Source organism: Martes martes (assembly GCF_963455335.1).
Source record: "Martes martes genome assembly, chromosome: 4".
In the NCBI taxonomy this organism is placed as follows: Eukaryota; Metazoa; Chordata; class Mammalia; order Carnivora; family Mustelidae; genus Martes; species Martes martes.
In genome coordinates, this window is record NC_137891.1 from 119,308,221 (window position 1) to 119,329,646 (window position 21,426).

Sequence of the window (21,426 nt, forward strand, 5' to 3'; positions counted from 1 at the left end):
GTGACACATCTAAGCTAAACCTTCCAATCCAGCTTTATTCAACCAAAATTCTGATCTCCACTTGTAAATTTCCGATCTCCATCTGATTCACTTATGTGTTTGCTCAAATGGTAGAAAATTTCAGTGGAAGGGGGAGTGGATTAATTATCTGCTCCCCAGACCCAAGCAGTTCTCTCCACACCAACCATGTTTATAATTTCATCTAAATGTTTCACAAACCAAGTATTCAGAAGGTATGAAGATGGAAATACATACATGGAAAGATACATAATTTGGTTTTTTGTTTTTTTTTTTTTAAAAGAACAATTCTTTAGTATATCAGAGAGCACTTTCCTCCTTGACTTTGAGTATCATGAGGCATCAGAAGGATGGAATTACACATGGATTTATACTATAAAGCTAATAAAGTTTAAACTTTTGGTTCATACACTTAGCATGGGCCTCTTCCAAAAGCCGTAGGCATGATTTTATATTCATAATTCTGTACTTTTTTTTTTTTTCTTAAAAAGGACCCCTGAAATTATAAAAGCTAGAGGCCTTATAACACCTGGATTAGTGCTGGATGAAACCTACAAGGGAAAGTGATATAAAATCAAATGCATTCTAGATTGGGATTTTAAATTTCAACCCAACTAAAGAGATTCTGAAACTCATATGTTATTATATTTAGAATATTATACTAAATGAAACAAAATCAGTACAAGTGGTTACTTCATAGTTTACCATAATGAAAGGCTGAAATCCTATCAAAAGACTCCTATTTCCCCACCTCAGAAAGAGGGCTTATTATGCCACTATTATGTTAGCTATTGTGATAACAACCTATGAACATGTTTATGATTTGATGTTAAATGAAAAGATAAAATATTATAATCAGTTTTATCTAAGAAACCTATGTGAAAGAAACTTGCAAAGAATGGGCTTGTTAGTATGTGAAACAAACATTACCTTTCCTTTACCCTTTTTCCAAATAATCTATAATTAATAATTTAAATTTTTTAATTATAATTTTCAGTTATGTCTATAAAGAAATCAAAATGATTTGTATAGTTTTAAAACTTCCAAAACCAATTCCACACAGCTCCAAAATATTTTTAGCAACTGCATTATTTTTAACGTGTAACTTTCTCATGGTGACTATTTTGAAAAATAATATCATTGTGTGTCCTGTTATCTTATAAGCATACCATAACTGCATTACTTTCTTCAGAACTATGCTCAGAAGCTTTCAAGGAAGACAGGTTCACCATACTAACTTAACCTAGATTGTCACATTTCTCCTGCCTTCTTCTACCTCCTCTCTTGAAAAGAGCTCCCACTTCTTTGTCTGATAGTGCATGTGCTTTTAGTAACCAGATCTTACTTATCTCCCATTATTAATGCTGATCTAATACAGAAGGCAGACTATTACTATTAGGTATTACTACTCATTGAATCAGTAATTTTAATTTTATAAATCACAAGTTAATATGTTTGATCATTACCCTAGCCTAAAATAAAACGTTATATGACTTTTGTGCATCGCTTTATTTATTCAGGAATATTTTCAACCCCAGGCAAGATAATTAGGTTGCTACTGCTTAGACTATAAAATGAATTAGTATATAATGCCAGTGTACTATACTCCGAACAACCAAAGGAATGGTTAAAAAAATAATAATAAAGAAAAGAAAAATTAAGGCAACAGCTCTCCTCAAAACTATCTTTAATTTAAGCTTTGGCAATTTTAGCCTTGAATGTTAATCTAACAATACTTTAAATCATATTTGAAAACTGTAGCTTATCAATGTCAACTTAGTCCGATTTTTCTTAGTTATCATGGCTATATGAGTAAATTATGAACCTTTTTTTTTTTAAAGATTTTATTTATTTATTTGACAGACAGAGATCACAAGTAGGCAGAGAGGCAGGCAGAGAGAGAGAGGGAGGAAGCAGGCTCCCTGCTGAGCAGAAAGCCCAATGCGGGGCTCGATCCCAGGACCCTGAGATCATGACCTGAGCCGAAGGCAGAGGCTTTAACCCACTGAGCCACCCAGGTGTCCCAGTTATGAACTTCTTTTTAGATTTTCTTAAATTAAAAAACCAAATAGAAAGATTACTTACATACCATAATTTTTTTTCTAAATAAACAATGTGGTCTTAAATTCTGTCAAAATGCAGTTAATAATCAATACATAAGGTTCTACTGTTACTGGGTTTTACACTGAAAACCTTAAATCACAGTCAGAGCCTGTAGCATCATAGTAAGAGCAGTATCACAAAGCATTTATGCTACAATATTATATAACCTCAATTCTTATGATTAGATGCCTGATTTTCCCAAACTGTTATTACTAAATAATATGACCTTTCCACTTCACTTTCATTGTGTAAACCAAATGCAAGTATGTAATGTTTCCCTGACTCCTTAAATAAAAGGCAGCAATGATGTTACTTCTCCAAAATTTACCTCAGAGTCTGAAGTAAGCATTATATTTAACTGTAGTTAAAAGTTGAAAAGTCTCTGATGCTGTGTAAGATTCAAGAATTCTATTCTTTAGGATTCTCATAATTTCAGCATTAAACCTATAATACGATCTATTCCACATTCAAATAAAAAAGTAAGAAAGTTTAAATTCCTCAATTAAGATAAAGGATACAGAATACATTTTCCCTCTGTACTTGAGAAAATGACAATGAATCACTTTGGGAAAACTGACAATAAAGGAACTATCACATAAAACTTTTTCCATATGGAGAAGTAGGCTTGGGTTCTTTCTTCCTCCACTAATTTAACTATCAACCCCTTAAAAAATTATTTAGAAGCAAAGGAATTATTTTACACACACACACACACACACACACACACATACACACACACAGAAATTCCCTTGTCCCAAATCAAATTTAATGTGCATTTTATAAAAACCTATCCTTAAACTGCCAAGTTGGCAAAGATTAGTAGGCAAGAATGAAGGAACTTCAGTCATGTTAAAAAGAGAGGACTTTTCTGTAATTTTTATGAGAGTAAATAGATGTCTATCTTTAGAAGCAAATAACAATATGAGCTGCCAGTGATTTTTACTCCTTCCTAAGAGAGGAAAGAAATATTTCATCTGAATGTCAAACCTTTAACTCATGTAACATCATCATTTGATTTATATAAACATTTATAAGACAAGCGTAATCCTATGAGGTAGGACATTGGGCAAAGCCTACAGCAGCAAAAAAACATAAACTGAAAACTACATTAAACCAAAAAGACAACAGCAACAAAAGGAAGATAAATATATTATCATCACTATTAACAACAACCTATAATTGTAGTTTTTCTATTGTAGTTTTTATAGTTTACAAACATTTTCATGTTCATTACATCATTTGAGGATCATTTTATCTTCCTACTCTCTAAGGAAAGCAGAAATAAGCAACATTTATATTAAATGAAGTTATACAAATAAAACATTTAAAATATGCCTAGCTTACAGTAAGTACTCAACAAGTGTTAGTTATTATTATTATTGTCTGTTAGAGATGAAGGTTCAGAGGTCATGATGGCTTGCCGGTGGTGGGAAAAGCAGAAAATCACAGAAGAAAGGGGCCCAGTAGTTAAGAAAGAAGAGATTCAAATAAAAAAAAAAAAAATCAAATAAAAAAAAAGGTCAAGGGGAAGTTAGAGTGGTCATGAGAAAGAAGAGTTGTTGCTAGTCACAAGCTTAATTAGTCAGAGTTCTAACCTAGGGCAGAAGAGAAAGGGAGCATAATGGCATCTCATCAATCAGACATTCCTGGATAGGTTCACCCCAAATCAGGGAGAGACTATCACTGACAATTCCCAGGTTCAGGAGCCAAAGTTACACATACTCCTAATTTTCTTTGCTCAGAAATCTACTTTGAGACAATAAAATATCATTTGAGACAATAAAATATCATTTTGTTTCAATCTTTAAAACATAAAGGGAGGATAAGAAATTTATGTTCTAGAGGACAACGGTGAATATTTTTTATTCTATCCTATTTAACAAAATGAAGAAGCTGTCCACTAAAATATACTTGAAGATCATGTCAAGCCAGTTTTCTAATCAGCTCTTCTATGGAAGAAACAATTAAGCTAAACTGGCTTTCCGCCACAGGTGTGTAACACACATGGAACATGCAACACAACTGGAGATGCTTGTATTTTACTAAAAAAATACTACAGTGAAATAAAAAACCTGGCAATTAGAGGCAGCTTCCTAAAATCTAAATACAAAATAATCACAAACTTCTCAGTTGTATTTGATCAACAATCTTCACGTCTAAACCAACTGAACTAGTTTCAGTATGATATGGACAAAGCTAAAACTAAGTCAAATGCAAGGTTGAAGGAGGATTTTATCAATTTTAATTCAACTCAATTTACTCAAAGCTCTAACATTCTTCCCTACATTCAAAATATTATATTTATCACTGACTACTTAAGATATTTTCCTTTTACATCACACCTTAGAAACTGAAAAAAACATAGACAGCCCTAATTAATCACTAAGCTCTTTTCTGATGAATAAAAATAGGGTCGAGTTTACAACTCTTTACTGAAGACCAAATAAAAAGTCATTTTTGCAGTAGGATTTCAGTTATGATATTTACACTGTGCAGCTAGATTTTTTAAAATTCTTATCTTTTAAAAGTTATTAACCAAAATAACACATATACAGTATCAACGATATTAACTAAAATAACATACTAAAACATGAAGAAAACTACAGCAAGGCGCATTTTAGTAAACGTAAAACCTAGTGAAAATCTTAAAAGCAGTGAAAAGAAAAAAGGATATCATGTACAGCTGAACAAAGACAATAATGATGCAGCCTCTTAAGAAACATAAGCCAAGACAATGGAGCAACATCTATAAAGTACTGAAAGAAAAAATATATAGTAATGTAGACTTCTATACCCAGCAAAAATATCTAAGGCAACTAGGGGCTTTTTTAGACATACAAAAGTGAAAAAAAATTCATCACCAGTAGACTTGCAGTGTAACTATCTTTTTAAAATGATTTTATTTATTTGAGACAGAGAGAACGAGCAGTGAGGAAAGGCAGAGGGAGAAGGAGAATAAGGCTCCCCACCGAGCTGGAAGCCCAATGCAGGGCTTGATCCCAAGACCCTGGGATCATGACTTGAGCTGAAGGCAGACGCTTAACAGTTGAGGCACCCAGGCGCCTCAGTATAACTAATTTTAAAAGAAATCCTTCAGGATCAAGGAAAATAGTACCAGATGAAAACCTGCATTCTACATAAAGTATGAAGAGCACTGGGAATGGAAAATGGATGAGTAAATATAAAACAGGAATTTTTACTCTCTTTAAGAGATAACTGATTGTTTAAATAAGTTTAATAAGTTAAAAAAGTTTTAATAAACTGATTGTAAAAATAAGACATATAATAACAATAGCAAAAAGCCAGGCAAGAGGAAAGAGAAGTATAAGATTCTTACACATGACATAGTATAATGTATACCATAAACCCTAAAGCAATCACTAAAAAAAAAAAAAAAATCACAAAAAAGTGTACCACTAAGTCAACAAATGAGATAAAATGTAATAACAAAATACTTAATCCTAAAGAAGCCAGAAAGAGAAAAGGGGATAAAAGGAACAGATGGAACAAATAGAAAAAAAAACAGTAACACACATATTCAAACCCAGCCATATCAATAATTACAATAGTAAATATTCTAAACACCACCATTTACAAGGGGGATTATGAAATGGATGCAAGCCCCAACTACATGCTGCCTACAGGAAATCCACTTTAAATAAAAAGACAAACAGGTTAACATCAAAGAGTGGGAAAAGATCTATCATGCTAACACTAATCAAAAGAAAACTGAAGTGGCTAATCAGACCAAATAGGTTTCAGAGCAAAGAACATTACCAAGGATAAAAAGGGACATTTCATAATGAAAAGGGGGTTAATTAGCCAAGAAGACATGACATTCCTACACATTTATGCACCTAATCATAGTACTTCAAAATACATGAAGCAAAAAGTAACAGAGCTTCAAGCAAAAATAGAGAAATTCACAATTATTTTCAGAGATTTCAAAATCCCTCTCACTATAATTGCTGGAACAAGTGGCAGGAAGAAAATCAAGGAGACAGAAGAACAACTTTACCAACCAACTAGACCTAATTGACATGTACTGCATACTCCACCCTATAACAACACAATATACACTTTTCATGTTCACACGGAACACTTAACTAAGACAGTTTATATACTGAGGCATAAAACAAACCTAAATAAATTTTAGGATTTATGCAAAGAGATTCAAGAAATTCAAATGTATGCTGCCCCCTTCCATAATACACAGTTGTAACTGATCAGTAACTGCCAGCTAAAAACCCCATTTCCCAACCTCACCCCTTGCATATAGTGAACAGTCTTTATCAATAAACTAAGGATAAAAGAGGCCAAAAAAGCTTAGGGGGGCCTCCTCAACCTTTTCATGTCCTTCATGGCAGGAAGTACCCAAGACCCTGAATCAATCACCCATGTAGAAAACATCCACCAAAATGATCGCCTAATAAGTGAATGGAAAAAAAAGGCATTTGCCATGTTTAGCCAGTAAAACTGGGGGCTTTGTTTTAAAAGCAGCTAGCATCACTCTAACTCAGGAAGCTTCCAAAGAGTTTTATGCCCAGTGACATGATTTGATTTACATCTTAAAAGGATCACTCTAGCTGTTATATTAAGAACAGTCTGTAGAAGGAGACAAAAAAAATCTGTAGAAAGGCAAGTGTGGCAGCAGACTAGTTAAGACATGGCAGTAATCCAGGGAAAAGATGACGGTATCTTGAATTAGGGTGATAACAGTACAAGTGGTGAGTAGTAGTCATATTCTAGAAATATTTGAAGGTAAAGCTAACAGGATTTTTCTGACAGATTAGATGCAGAATGTGAAAAAAGAAAAGTCAAGTAAACCCCTGGCAACTGAAAGGATAGAGCTGCCATCAACTGAGATAGAGAAGGTCAAAGATAAATTAGATTCAGGTTGGATGAGGCAGTGGACAGAGTTATCAGAAGATCCATTTTGGACACCATGAGTTTGAGAGGTCTATTAATCACTCAAAGCCAAACTCAAGTGAGCAGCCAAATTCCCAGGAAATAGGCCTGAATTAGAAATATGTATTTGGAAGTTGTCAGCATAGAAGTCACCCACTAAGGGAGAATAAATTGAGAAGAGTTCCTAGAACCGAGCCCTGGGTTATGCTTATGCTAAGAGGTTGAGCAGAAAAGGAAAGCCTAACACAGCCACCAATGACATAGGAAGAAAACCAAGAGTATGGTATCTTGGAAGCAAGGTAAAGAAAACTTACCAAAAAAGAAGTGACCAATTGTGTCAAATCCCACTGATAGGTCAAATAAAATGAAGAACAAAAATTGACCAAGGACTTAAGGAAATTACTGTTGAGTCAGAAAATTAGAGTAAGACGAGACAAGTTTTTAGTTTTACTGCAAAGGGAAGCTAAAATATGGAACTGAGGTTGGCAAAGAAAAGGGTAGTCAGGAGAAACTACTGCTTTGGTTTTTGGATGGGAGAAATAATAGCATGTCCATATGCTAGTGAGAATGTTCAAGCAGAAAGAGAAGTAATGATTATAGGAGAATGAAGGAAAACTTCTGGAATCATGCCTTATAGGTTAGGAAAGTGGATCAGGTGCACAAGTGGTCCAACAGGCAGATAATCTAGTTAACAGGGAGAAAGGTGGAGTACATAAACACAGTTACTAGTAGGTGGGTAGATAATTGTAAGTAATTAGGCTATACTGAACCATGACTGACACCAGATACCTATAAGCTTTCCCTCAAAAGAGGACTTCCAGAGAGCAGTGTTTGAATATTCATTATTGTTTCAATTCCACTAGGGGCCAAAAAGCTATTCGAAGTCTTAACAGAGTGGTAGACAGACTTCCTGGGATTACCTTAATTGAGACCAATTGTTTCTAGTGATTACTCATGGCACTAGATATCCTATCCAGGACTCATAAGTGAGGCACTAATTAGCAATTTTAGAATAACTGCATTCCAATTAATCCAAAGTCTTCAAAACTCCTGTGAATTTTTCAAACAATTTCAGAAGTAGAGAAATCTATCCTTCTTGGAAACATTACATTACTGTTGAATCATTTCAGACACTTTAAATACTACCAAATTCCAAAGAGCAGTCTCAACCTTACTCCTGGAGTTAGTTCATTAGTTTAGGAGGATTTTAAGAACACAGACAGTAACATAATTTTCACCAATGAAGAGGACTAAATAGTCCATTCTGAGTTACTGTCCTCATTTAAAAGATTATGTCCTAAGGTATTCACAAACTCACACAGCGGTGTTAGAAGCATTTGAACAGCAAATATTATTTTAAATCCTTAGAACCTATAAAAAATTAATAATAAAGCATATTAATTCTAACATTTATGTAACAGAAGTTTCATTGTACTATTCCATCAGTCAACATTAGCAACAGGTGTCTCTTGAGATTCAGAAAAAACTACTTTGTAAAAGCAACAAATTCTGATATAAAATTCTGAAAGCTAAGTAAGTAGTAAGCTAAGTAACACTTTATCAACTCCATGTCATCTTCCATATCTCATTAGAAAAATTAAGTATACGTTTTAGTAAAATGAAATTTTTCAACATAAAACCCCACAGAACTTCTTTAATAACAAATGTGTTTGTATCCTAAATGTAATTCACAAGCTCCATGTTATATTAATCCTAAAGGCAAAGAAAAGCAATGAAATAGAAAAAAATTTTTAAAAAGCTAAGAAATAAATTGTATTCATTAAATACAAACAATCTACTGCAAGTCAGTGTTTCCTACCATTAAAGGGATCACATATGCCTTTGCAAATATGATGAAAGCTACGCATATAATTTCAGGGAATTCATGGATGCCTTGAAGCCTATATACAGGTCCTGCAAGTTTAGAGAATCTGTAATTAGTCGGAAAAAATGGAGTCCAAAATCAATCCAAAAACACAGGAAAATTTAATATATGAAAAAAGGAATTGTAATATATGAAAAAAATAACCGTAACATACAGTGGGAAATGAATTATTAGTATGTTGTTTGCCATAGTTACTATTCATTGAAAGAAATGACAATAAATCTCTATAAATACATGAATGCTTTAATGAACTAAAGGTAAAAAATAAAAATTATAAGATACTATGGCAAAATATAGAGAATGTATATAATCTTGGTTGGAGACAATCTTCTCAAGTAACAGAAAAAACCTACTTGCCTAAATTGATAGATTTGACTGTGTAAATTTTGTAACTTATGCATAAGCTTACAGAAAGCTTTACAGTTACAGAAAATAAATGCAGACTTTTTTTCTCCTACAACAGAAATAACCTATTTCAGTTGCTTCATTGGGTAATATAATTATGTTCATTATTTGGATACAAACAACCAGACATTACACTAAACCAATTTCTTTGTGTCAGAAATTAGATTTTTCCGGAATTATATTCATTCTTAGCAATAAATGCAATTAAACATTGATATTACTGTTTAAAAATTCTATTCAAACTGCTAAATCTTAGTGTAATGTCAATATAAAGTCCCAAGCAACCTGGTATAATTGAAGAAGCACTTGATTTAGAATCACACATACCTGGGTTCCAATCCTGACTCGGCCACTATTAGTTATGTGGTCAAGTTATATAACCTTTGAGCCTATTCCTGCATCTGTAAAAATAGCTTTCTATGGTGTTCTTGGAAGATTACATAAGAATATCACATATGGAAGTGCCTAGTACAGAGTCTGATTGTCAAACTATGCCTTCTGCCTTCCTTCCCTAAGGAAGATTACTAACTGGTAACATCTGTTTTTGTACTGTTTTTTATAAGACTTTTCTTTTCAAGAAATCAAGACTGCTGACATAAAGTCATACATTTCACCTGCCATATTTTTGCAGTTCCAGAGCATTATTCGTTCCTTCAAGTGTTTTGTATTTGAGCTCCTTTTTTTGGCTCTTTTTTGAGTATGTTATTTGATCTCTTTTTATTATTTCTGATAGAATTTAAAGGTTTCTTGTAAAAAATCATGGGAAAAAAAAACCACACATTATTTTCTACCTGTGGCTTTCCTGTTAAGATAATCCTCTTTTTAAAATCAATTAGGCTGTATCTATGGAAACCACTTTCAAGTGTTATGAAAAAAAATCTGAGGCAAAAAAAGAAAATAAAAAATTGAAGTTATCCTAGCCACTGTAACGTGCTCAAGAAATAGTGATTCAACAAAGAAAAAATACAAATCTTAATTTTAATATAACTTTCAAATTTGTCTAAGAGGAGTCATTTTTTTCTGTAAAATTGGATCATTAAAGAGGCCAGAAAATGACCCCAAATGCTAAGTGGATCCAAACAAAAAGGAAAAGTGTATTGGCCAACATTCAATGTTTAAGGGGAGTAATTTTTTCCATCACACAAGACACGTAATTAATAAAATCATGGTAAATAAATTTTATATCTCTTCAAAACTGTATAGGGTAAGTTTTACCCTAGATTGAGGAATGGAATTATTCGGAGCTCCTCCTTTAACTTTGGTTACACTTCAATTAGATATATTTGATACTCTTTGATAGACTGTTCTTTAAAATGTTTCCAAGGCTTTTTGCAAAATCTGCCAAAACTGCAAATAGGCAGCTATACTTCTAATATTACAATTATTTACTAATACATTTTTCTTTAATGTTATCACCCACAGGAGCATCTAGTTGTTACTCAGTCTAAATGACTTTGCTGCTGGTATTTTATTGCGTGCTTCCCAAAAAGTATTTAAAACTAATGCTGAGGTGAAAGTATACATATAAAAACACATTACTTTTCCATATTCAAACTGGAGTCTCTTGAGCTGATTTTTAAATGCCATGTACATTTTTAAATCAAAATGTATCGCAGACATTCTTTTAACACTCCCTCCGCCATCCCAAACTCCTCCCAAATGCCAAAGTTCCCTAGTAATCTGAAAGTACCTATTATCTATGCATTTTTCTGGTCTTTCACAACTTCATACTCCAACATTATATACTTCAGACCCCTTTTCTCAGTAAAGTAAGCACTGTTAACTCCTTAAGGTACTTAAGCATATGGTTTATTTATTGCATAATCTTACTTTTCCTTCCATCAACTTGAATCTCACTGTAATCCCCCTTCAGCGTTCCCTTCTCTCCCAAACGCACTCCATCTACATCGCCGGGGGCCACATACACAAACATTCCTATTCTTAAGCCCAAAATATTAATAAAATTTAGCTCCACTAAAAAAAGTACTTAAAAGCCTCGTGCCGCCTTTCAGTAGCACGCTTGAAGCTTTTTATTTGCTTTCCTGTTCTACCTTGGCAGTCTATTTCTCCCGTCAGTTGTGTGGTCCCTTGCTGCCCCCAGCACAAGAGTGCAACTCACTACAGTGTATTTCTTTTACTCACCATGATTCCCAGTATCTCCCTCCATTTCCGGCCATCCAACCCCTGGCGAACCTCCTGGTCCACAAAAGATCTGTATCCAGGTGCCCCCACCTCAAATTAGAACAGCCCTCGACTGATACTGCCGGGGCTTTCCGTAGACTCAGGAAAACACAGAAGGCTGAGCGTTCCTGCCTCCTCCAGCAGTTCCCGCTCCCTACCAAGTTCGGTCTTCTCTTGCTTCTCCCCCGTGGAATGCCTACTTCTGGTAACCCTTAGGCACGGGAAAGCCCACCTTAGCAACCTCTGCCCCGTGACCTCGCGAGCCCAGCATGCCACTCAAGCTTAATTCACACCATTCTTGGAGCTTGTGTTTTCGATGCCCCCAGTCCCAGCTCTCGTTGCAAGCTCTTTCACCCTCTTGCCCCCGAGCCAGACCGCAGGTTGCAACCGGAGCAACTGGACATGCCTCCCTGGCCCGGCCCCTTGCACACCACTCATCCCGAAGTGGCTCTGCTCCTTACCTAGCTTTGATCGGGACTCCTCCAGTTTCTGGATTTGGTTCTCCAAGAAGAGCATCGCCACTGCGAAGGCCACCACCGCCAGCAGCTGCAACTTGGGCGGCATCATAATCCTAAGGAGCCCCATGAAACCCGCTGCTCGGGATCAAGACATACCGCGGGGGGCGGGGAGCGGGGCCCCGGAGGCGAGTGAGACGCCGGGGGGCAGCCCACCGAGCGGAGAGAAAGGCAGGGAGAGCGCGACAGCGAGAGAACCACCGCAGCGACCCCCCTTCTCGCCGCCCCAGTCCCCCGCCCCCAGGCGCCAGTACCAACGCCGCCGGTGCCCGCTTCTCCTGGACCGACTCAACGGCCGCCCCCTCCAAAAGCCCGCGCAGCAAATACAGCGCGAAGCGGCTGCCGGGCTCTCGCCTCTCTACTGCCTCAGTCCCCGACCCCCGCTCCCGCCTGCCTGCCCGCCTCCTTCTCTTCCTTCCTTCCCTCCCTCAGCTCGCGGCCGCGCGCTCCTCCGCCAGTGCTGCGGCTGCGGCTGCGCCGCCCTCGGCTCCGCCCCCTGCCCATCCCCCTCCGCCACCACGCGCACGCATCCACGTACGCTGCTCGGCAACCGGAGGCTCCACCCTCGGCTCGCGTTCCGTTGTGCCTATTGGACCGAAGAAACCCGAAGCCTCACTCTTGGTTCGTGTTACGGTTGGTTTCCCTTGCCTTGGGTGTCAACCAAAGCGGCATTCGATTGGGTAAAGGAGGCGGGCTGAAACCGGCGAAGGCGAGGCTTCTTGGCTGTTTGACGAATTGTCGTGAATAAAAGGAAGGCGCTGGGAGCCAAACAGATTTGGGGAGTTTAGGAAAATGCCTGATAGGGGTTTTCGGAAGGACCCTGCGACTTTGTATTTACATTAAATATAAAGATATTTGACTACCTTTAAGTTTCAATATACTTCTAGGTAATACCTGTCTCTGAAGAGTAAGAGACTCGGTAACAACGGCCTTTAACAGACTGTTTTGGATAAGGCTCTGGAGTGGACGCCCCTAGCTGAGAGGTCCTCCGGGCAGTAGGAAACCTACGGAAGATGGTAGCGATGGCGGCTGGGTCGGTTGGGTCGCTCCGGCCGGCGTTTGCGCTGCGGTTGCTCTTGGCTGCTGTACTTCAAGCGGTGAGTGGAGATCATCTCCGCAGCAGCCCAGGGCGAGTGGGAAATGTTGCGCTAAGGAATACGAAACATTCGGTCCTGCATGGTAGCCACGCTTGGAGAGGTTGGGAGAACTGGGCTTCCTTAGGGACTGGTCCGACTGGAATGCTACGTGGCATCTTTCCTCATTTGATGCTTCTCTTTTCCCGCCCCGGATTTCTAGCGGTTCTTTCTCTTGACTTCAGAGTATCTTGAGTTGCACTTCTTTTGCAGAGTTCCAGTTAAAAACAACCTATAAACCTCACGGTGGGGGTTGGGGGGGTAGAAAGCAATGAATCTTAGAAAGGAATGAAAATTGTTTTTAAATGGGCAGAATACAAGAGACTACCGTTCTTCGTGATAAGGCTCTCCCTAAATCTTAGACGAAAGCCCCCATATCTGTGGTCCAGGGTACACTTCCGGTTAACTTTTTTCTCTCAATTGTTAGTGGTTTCTAATTCACTGTTAGCTTTTTATCTCCGATCTCTGTTACTCACGTGCTGCTGGTTTAAAACCGTTTGTGGTTTTAAACAACGTTGCAATAAAAGGAGCTATTCTATACTAAAGCACAATTTATTTTTGAAATCGATTTTCTAAAACGATAGCCTTCTTCTCGTTTAAAATCTGGCAGTGTTAACCAACTTTTTAAACTCGTTCTTCATTAACCCAACAGACGCGTTCTTAATCTTTGAGTGGAGAAGGGCCAGTTTTGTCTTATTTTTCTGTTCATTCATGTACAACTTAGTATTGGTTTATGTCTCCTAAGAAGCTTGCGATCCATATTTTGCTATTTGAGTAACTTTTTTTCTGGGCAGTGCGGAAGCTTTTACACGTTTCATTAATCAGCTTAATTCTTAAGGTATTTTCATTACTGAGCCTGCTGAACAGTTTTCTCCTAGGAGACATGGTTTCATTGACTTCACCACGATTTAGGGGAGTTAATGCCTCTACCAAAGACTTCCATAAACAGCCCGTGCTTTTCTTTCCTCAAAGAGTTTGGAGTTCCTGCCCGTTTGTTTTTGCAACCATACCTTAAAGGAGGATTTTTAACTTCTCTAATTAACATCATAGTACTTTGTTATTCAGGCATTTGGTGCCCCCTTAGAAATTACCGAAAGACCCCTCTCTAAACTTTCTACTGGAGAATTTTTGTTGTTCTAGTTTTGCCAGTCTTAGATAATTAGAGTCTACCACCATGCAAAGGTAAGGAATAACATTTCACGTTGACTTCGGATTTCTGTCTTTAATTATCAATGTTGTGTAACCACCACAAATTTTGTTGGCTTAAAATAACAATTTCTCATAATTTTGTGGGTCTGCCGTACAGTTCCTATTTTCCTCTGGCTCGTGTAATGTAGTTGTGTTCAGCTAGTAGGACGGCTGAACTGAAAGGTCCAAGATGGCTTCATTCTTAGTTGGTGCTGTCAGCAAGGGTGACTTGGTTCTCCTCCATGTGACCTCTCGTCCTCCAGCCCAACTTCTTTTCATGGCAGTCTCAGAATAGTGCTCCTGAAGAGCAAAAAAGCTGCAGTGCCTCCTGAAGGCTAGCCTTGGAAAGCACATATATTACTTCCATCTCACAATATTTGTCAAAGGAAATCATAGGACTGGTCTAGATTTCAGGGATGGAGAAATAGACTCCATCTTTGCACAGAAGGAGTGACAAACTTGGCAAAGAAATTGCATACCAGGATAGGAGGAATTTATGGCCGTTAAATAATCTACTACCATGACCATCCACATAAGTCAAAAAGTTGGGTATCATCTTTGACCTTTTTTTATATGTCTTACATCAGGCAATTACCAACTCTTCTTGATTTTACTTCCTAAATATCACTCAGATCCATGCACTTAATGTTAATCCCTCATTCAGGCCACCAACATCTCTCATTAGCATTAATAACCTCCTAGTTCACTCTTCTAACTATCAGAACCTAAATGGTTGGCTTTGTAAGTTTCCCAGTTGCCCAAGCCAGCAAGTAGTCATTTTTAAATTCTTTTTCACTCTCTGAATCCAATTAGTCATTAAACCCTTGAAAATCTCCAAGCCGGTCCACTTTATTCTATGTCCACAGGCAATACCTAAATTCTGACCACCATTTTTCTTGCCTGGAATTCCCCCAACAGTTTCCTTAAACTGGGTTCCATATTTCATTTTCTTCCTTTCTAATCCAAGCTCTACAATGCATCCACAGTCATTGTTTTCAAACTTTATTATAATTCTTCAGTGGTTCCCTGTTGATTTTAAGGTGAAGTCTATTCTCCTGAACATTCCTTAACAAGGCCTGTTTCACTTGATACTTATTTGTTTAGCCAGGCTTAAGTCCCAGAACTTACCTCTGCTGCAAGAGCCAAAAGATAAGGTGAAGAATTGGGGTCATTTGTTTTAGCCTGTCTCACATACTATGTTCTTCCTCAACCAGTCCTAAAGTGTTTAGATAAAATGCAAAGCTTAATTTACATACCATCTCCAGATATGCAGATTCAGATATACTCTCTCCCTTGCATATTCTGTCATCATATCTTATACTGTATTACACAGATGCACAATCTTAACAGTACCATACCTTGTGTGTTTGTATCCCTCCACTCCCCCTGCTCCTATGCCAAGAATACAGCTACAGAGAATACAAAGGGAATACAGAGACCTTATTTTGGTTTGTTTCTTTTTTTTCGTATTGTGCCTCATATGTATTTGTTCACTAAAATCCCTCAGAGCAGGGCACCTGGGTGGCTCAGTTGGTTAAGCATCTTACTCTTGATTTCAGTTCAGGTCATGATTTCAGGGTTGTGAGATACAGCTCCACATCGGGCTTGTGCTGGGCATTGAGCCTGCTTAAGATTCTCTGGCCACCCCCTCTCTGCCTCTCCCCTCCCCCAAAAAACAAAGCCTTGAGTCTGCAAAACTAATGGTAGAAGAGCTAGAAAGAAGTAATTCACTCATGAAACTCGTTAACCTTGTATCTCCACTACACTTCTCCTCTATCCCATGTCTAATAATTAAAACATAAGTAGTGTTTTGTATTTCGTGTGTGTGTGTGTGTGTGTGTGTGTGTGTGTGTGTGTTTTGTATTTCTTAAGAGGGTTTTTAAGAGTATTAGAAAGTGAATAATGCAAACATCTGTCAGGGACCCACTGTGTCCTGGGTAGAAAACTAGATGCTTCATTCACTTTCTCTCCTTTAATCCTCAAAACTGCTAGATAAATCATAGTTATTCCTATTCAGAATTTCAGAAGTAAGATTGCTCTGTGCTAGCATTTGAATCAAGATGTCATCAGACTCCAAAAACACGTTTTGCATATTTATGCCACCTGTCAGTAGGTGCGCAGTAAATGCCAGAATAACACCAATAATATGATTGCATGATCATTCACTTGAAATTTTTGTTTTGTAAAACGTGCTTTGGCAATAACAATTTCTTATATTTGGTTTTTTTTTTTTTAAGATTTTATTTATTTATTTGACAGAGAGAGATCACAAGTAGGCAGAGAGGCAGGCAGAGAGAGAGAGAGAGGGAAGCAGGCTCCCTGCTGAGCAGAGAGCTCGATGCGGGACTCGATCCCAGGACCCTGAGATCATGACCTGAGCCGAAGGCAGCGGCTTAACCCACTGAGCCACCCAGGCGCCCCAATTTCTTATATTTGTTAACAAGTTCATGGTTTCAAAGTGATTTCACTTTTATTGCCTGTTAGTTACCATGGCTGAAAAACAAATCACCATAAACTTTATTGGTATAAAACAATTATTTTGCTTTTAGATTCTGTGGGTCAGCAATTCAGATAAGTCACAGCAGGTTGAGTTATGTGTTCCATGGTGTCTGCTGAAAGACAGGTCTGAAATATGAAGTTCTTTATTCATATGTCTAATTGATGACGGTTGTCAGCTGGGGGCTTCAGTTGCTCTCTACATGGGACTCTCCATGTTGTCCCTCTGATTTAGGTTACCTTACAGCATGGTGGCTAAGTTCCAAAGTTGAGTGTTCTGGGAGAGGCATAGTCACAGTGTGTAGGAGTACTTACCACGCAGAGGCTGTTTCCTTTTTATGACCTACCCTCAAAAACCAGAGTATTCCTTCTTTTGTACTCTGTTGGTCAGAATCAGTCACAAGCCCCTGCCCAGATTCAAGGGAAGGGAAAATAAACTACTACTCAGTAGAAGAGTGCCAGTCACATTGTAAGAACACCACGTGGGGTGATGTATATATATTGGTGTGGCCATCTGTGGAAAATACAAATTAACCTGTGAAATAGGTCAAGCATACCACTTTACTAATCAAGAAATTACTGAAAGTACTTGTATAGTAGCATGTGTCTTCGGTGCCTCCCACAGGGCTGCGATCTATTTTGAATATTACATACATTCCACATCATTACTGAGGTAAAATGAAAGATGTATAAGGTATCAAATTAGGTTATTGACTGGTGGCACAAGACCAATGGGATAATCAACATTTTGGGAGAGTATGCCAGCACTCCTTAGTTTTTTACATTGGCAAATGCCCTTGGGTTTTTATCTACCTTGTTCATCCTGAAGAAGGTTTGACAAACTATTACTGGTGGGCCAAGTCCAGCTGGCCCTGTTTATGTGAAGTTTTATTGGAAGACACCCACTCACTTTTGTCTGTGCTGCTTTTGTGCTATTGTACCTGAGTTGAGTAGTTGCAGCAGAACTGAGGGTTTTGGGGTTGGAGGGGTGGGGGGGAGTGAGCCTGGTGGTGGGTATTATGGAGGGCACGTATTGCATGGAGCACTGGGTGTGGTGCATAAACAATGAATTTTGGAACACTGAAAAAAAATTTAAAAAAAAACAACCATTTAGCCACCAAAGCCTAGCATAGTTACTATCTGGCCCTCTACATAAAGTTTGCATACCCTTGATCTAAACGATCAGCCAATTCCAGTCAAACAATCTGAAATTCCCCCTACTTGAGGCTGTAGTTTTCACCAGTTCATTTGTTCAGCACACATGAGAATTAGCACAAATGCTTTAAAAACAGAGTAATAATAGTTTAATGCTATTAAAAAAAAAAGAGTTAAAAAGAGTTCACAGTACTAGGGAATCAGACAATTCTACATTTACATAGTAGTGTCATCAGCGATGTTGTCTTAGAAGTGTGCACAAATTTATTTCTCCGAAAAGCACTATGGCTAAAGATTAGGATCTGACTCCCTCTCCACACCCCACCGCCCCAGAGGACTTACTGAAGACTGATACTGATCAGGTTCTTGGAAATAAGTTGAAATTAAGAAGGTGAAAAGGAGCCTTAGATGTAGGAAAAGTATGAGCAAATGTATGAATAGGAATTTTATTCTTCCAGGAATTCATTATAGTTGAAAAGTAGAATGGGATTGGAGAAGTAAATAAAGGCAGGACTGGCAATAACCATTTAAGCCACTGAGGCAAGAAATGATTTGAAAGCTCTTTAAGAAACAGAATTGTCAAGGCTTGTTAATTAATTGTTTATAAGAATGGCAGAAAATATAGAATCTAGGATGGCTGACCTGGGCAACTAGATGGTCCGGGAAAATAGCACCTTTTTACTAAGTTATTAGGTACATTGGGAGGAATAGATTTAAGCAGAAAAGGTAAGTTTCAGTGTTGGAGATCTTGAATTTGCTATGCCAATGGAACATATAAATGAGGTCAGTTAGACTGTTGGCTTTGGAAGTTTGACACTCGAGTAAAAGACTCAGGAGTTTTCAGTAAGTGGGTATTTGAAGCCTTGGGGAAGATGCAGTCATCTATAGAAAATATGTAAAGCAAAGAGAGAGCCAGAAATAGAAATGGGAAACATCAGCACTTAAGAAGGAGGACAGGTGATGGGAAGAACAGCTGGAGCCTTTTGAATGCCTTTGTATTTAGTGATTTTTGGCAAGTTTAGTTGTGTGGTAGGGTCAGAAGCTAGACTATAGTAACAATTCAGAGATGACAGAACGTGGGGAGAGCAATTAAAACCGTAAGGTTTGAATAGGCTGAAGAATTGAGTTTTACCAATTAAATTAAATCTCTATGAAAGTGCAGAAGATAAGCTCCAAAACGCGGGTAGAGGGATTGACCTTAAATGAAGGTATACCATATTCACTGAGACATGCATGAGAGAATGGATAAGGGAAGAGAACAGATAATTTTGAAAGCCTGCTTTTGCTGATTGTTCTGATTGGTTGCATAAGTCATTTCATTCATCTTACCTCAATCTGTTTTATGTAAGAATTATTGTTTTCCAATATAAATATAGAATAGCGTTTTATTTCTCATTTTGTTCATTTTCAGGTGTCTGCGTTTGGGGCAGAGTTTTCATCAGAGGCTTGCAGAGAGTTGGGCTTCTCCAGCAACTTGCTCTGCAGCTCTTGTGATCTTCTTGGACAGTTTAACCTGCTTCAGCTGGATCCTGACTGTAGAGGATGCTGTCAGGAAGAAGCACAATTTGAAACAAAAAAGGTATTGTTTTCTAGTATCTCTCTTCCATTAGTTGGTGTGGTTGAGATATGGTGAAATGTTAAATTGCCTTATCAACTTAAATATAAAATCTCTAGATTTTACATTTTGTAGTTTTAGAAAGTCAAGTGCTTTCTTTTTGGGCCACTAGACCAATTAAAGCAACCAGGAAGGAAAAGTTAAGGTTCATATACCAGGACCCCATTCTACCATGGTGGTTTAGCAGAGGGGTTACAAAATTACTATAGCATGCTTGGATCCTTCTGGCCACATGAAGATGCTTCTATTCATTTGTAATAAGAACTCAGTCTTACAGTGAAATTGGAGATGAAAGTATAGCACCTACAGTGCCCGGGTGGTTCAGTGGGGTAAGCATCTGCCTTCAGCTCAGGTCATGATCCCGGGGTCCTGGGATCAAGCACTGCATCAGGCTCCCTGCTCACCGGGGAGTCCCTGTGCCCCTCACCCCTCTTGTGCTTTCTCTCTCGTGCGTACACATTCTCCTTCTCTCTCTCTCTCTGCCAGATAAATAAATAAAATCTTTTAAAAAAAAGGAAAGTATAACACCTACTACCTGGCACATATTTATAGGTGATAAATAAACTTTTTATCTAGTTAACAAAGAATATGGTCTGTTAACTTACATGGCTGTTACTAATATTTATAGACACCTAATCTCATCTTTAACATGTGAAAACAGCAAAGGATAGGTAGTTCTGACTGTCCAATAAAATCTACTGTTTTGTCCCATTGTTCAAATTAATGGTTAACTTACTCAGTTCTTAAATTTTTTCATAAAGGCCCCTATACTTTTTAAAATGAAGAAGTAGGCTGGAAAGATCATTTATATAAGCCAGATAAAATTGAATCAGTGAGTCCCCTGTGTTTGGAATGAGAAAAAGAGTTAGCATCTCTGTTAGGTTTCCTTTTCCCATTCTCTTTCACTTGTACATACTGAATTCTGTTTTGAGGTGTTAACAGTTTGTAAAGCTTTCTGTAATTGTATCTTGCTAGGTAGTAAAGGTTTATTTCTAACACCAAGTATCATTTTACCGTTCTAAAAAAGTAAGCAAACCTTTAAAAGTGTTAATATTTAACCAAAATTTAATATTCATTTCCTCGGTTGTGAACCTGAAATTCCTCCTGTCCCCAGGATAGCTTCTAAGTCTTCTATGTTTTTCATTTTCTTGGTTCAAATATAATGTTGATGTATTTTCACGTTTAGAAGATTTTTAGGGGCGGCTGGGTGGCTCAGTCAGTTAAGCGTCTGCCTTTGGCTCAGGTCATAATCTTGGGCTTTGGGATCAAGCCCTGCATTGGGCTCCCAGCTCAGTGGGGAGCCTGCTTCCCCCTCTGCCAGTCCCCCTGCTTGTGCTCTCTCACTCACACTCTGTCAAAGAAATAAATCTTAAAAAAAAAAAATTTCTATGTATATGAACTAGACTTCATTGCATGTAAGGTCATATCTAAACAAGTTTTAAAAACTTGATTTTAAATAGATATATGACTTAACTAATTTAGTAAGACCCTTCCCTCTTGATTTGGGGCGGGGGGGCAGGGCATGGATTTATTTATTTATTTATTTAGAGATACTCATGTGGGACAAATTGCCAAAGGAATCTGTATGTCATCTTCTAATCATAATGCTGTTATTCTATGGTCCATACTACTTAATCAACAATGACTATTTCCTGAGACACCAAACTTAAAAGAATTGAACAACAAGGGGTGTTTTATAATAATAAACAGTGTTTATCACACTCCTCGTCTTATAATTACGGTAAATTGAGAAGCTTTCTCCTTTAAGTGGTATCAAATACTCCTAAATTGTAAACCAGGTGCATATAAAACCTTTTTTTTTTT

At 37.7% G+C, this 21,426-nt stretch overlaps 2 protein-coding genes across 3 annotated transcripts in view; one reads left to right on the top strand and one right to left on the bottom strand.

The window, feature by feature from the left end:
• The window catches only part of HS2ST1 (heparan sulfate 2-O-sulfotransferase 1), a 172,034-nt gene extending 159,563 nt beyond the window's left edge, over positions 1–12,471 (bottom strand). For both annotated transcript variants that reach the window (XM_080802019.1, XM_080802018.1), the window contains exon 1: positions 11,962–12,471. In XM_080802019.1, the coding sequence (XP_080658145.1) occupies positions 11,962–12,085 (124 nt within the window). In that variant the 5' untranslated portion in view covers positions 12,086–12,471. The remainder of the gene's footprint in view (positions 1–11,961) is intronic.
• A 276-nt stretch (positions 12,472–12,747) lies between these two features.
• SELENOF (selenoprotein F) overlaps positions 12,748–21,426 on the top strand; it is a 49,978-nt gene continuing 41,299 nt past the window's right edge. The window contains exons 1-2 of the mRNA XM_080802020.1: positions 12,748–13,112; positions 19,399–19,566. Coding sequence (XP_080658146.1) covers positions 13,029–13,112; positions 19,399–19,566 — 252 coding nt within the window. The 5' untranslated portion in view covers positions 12,748–13,028. The remainder of the gene's footprint in view (positions 13,113–19,398; positions 19,567–21,426) is intronic.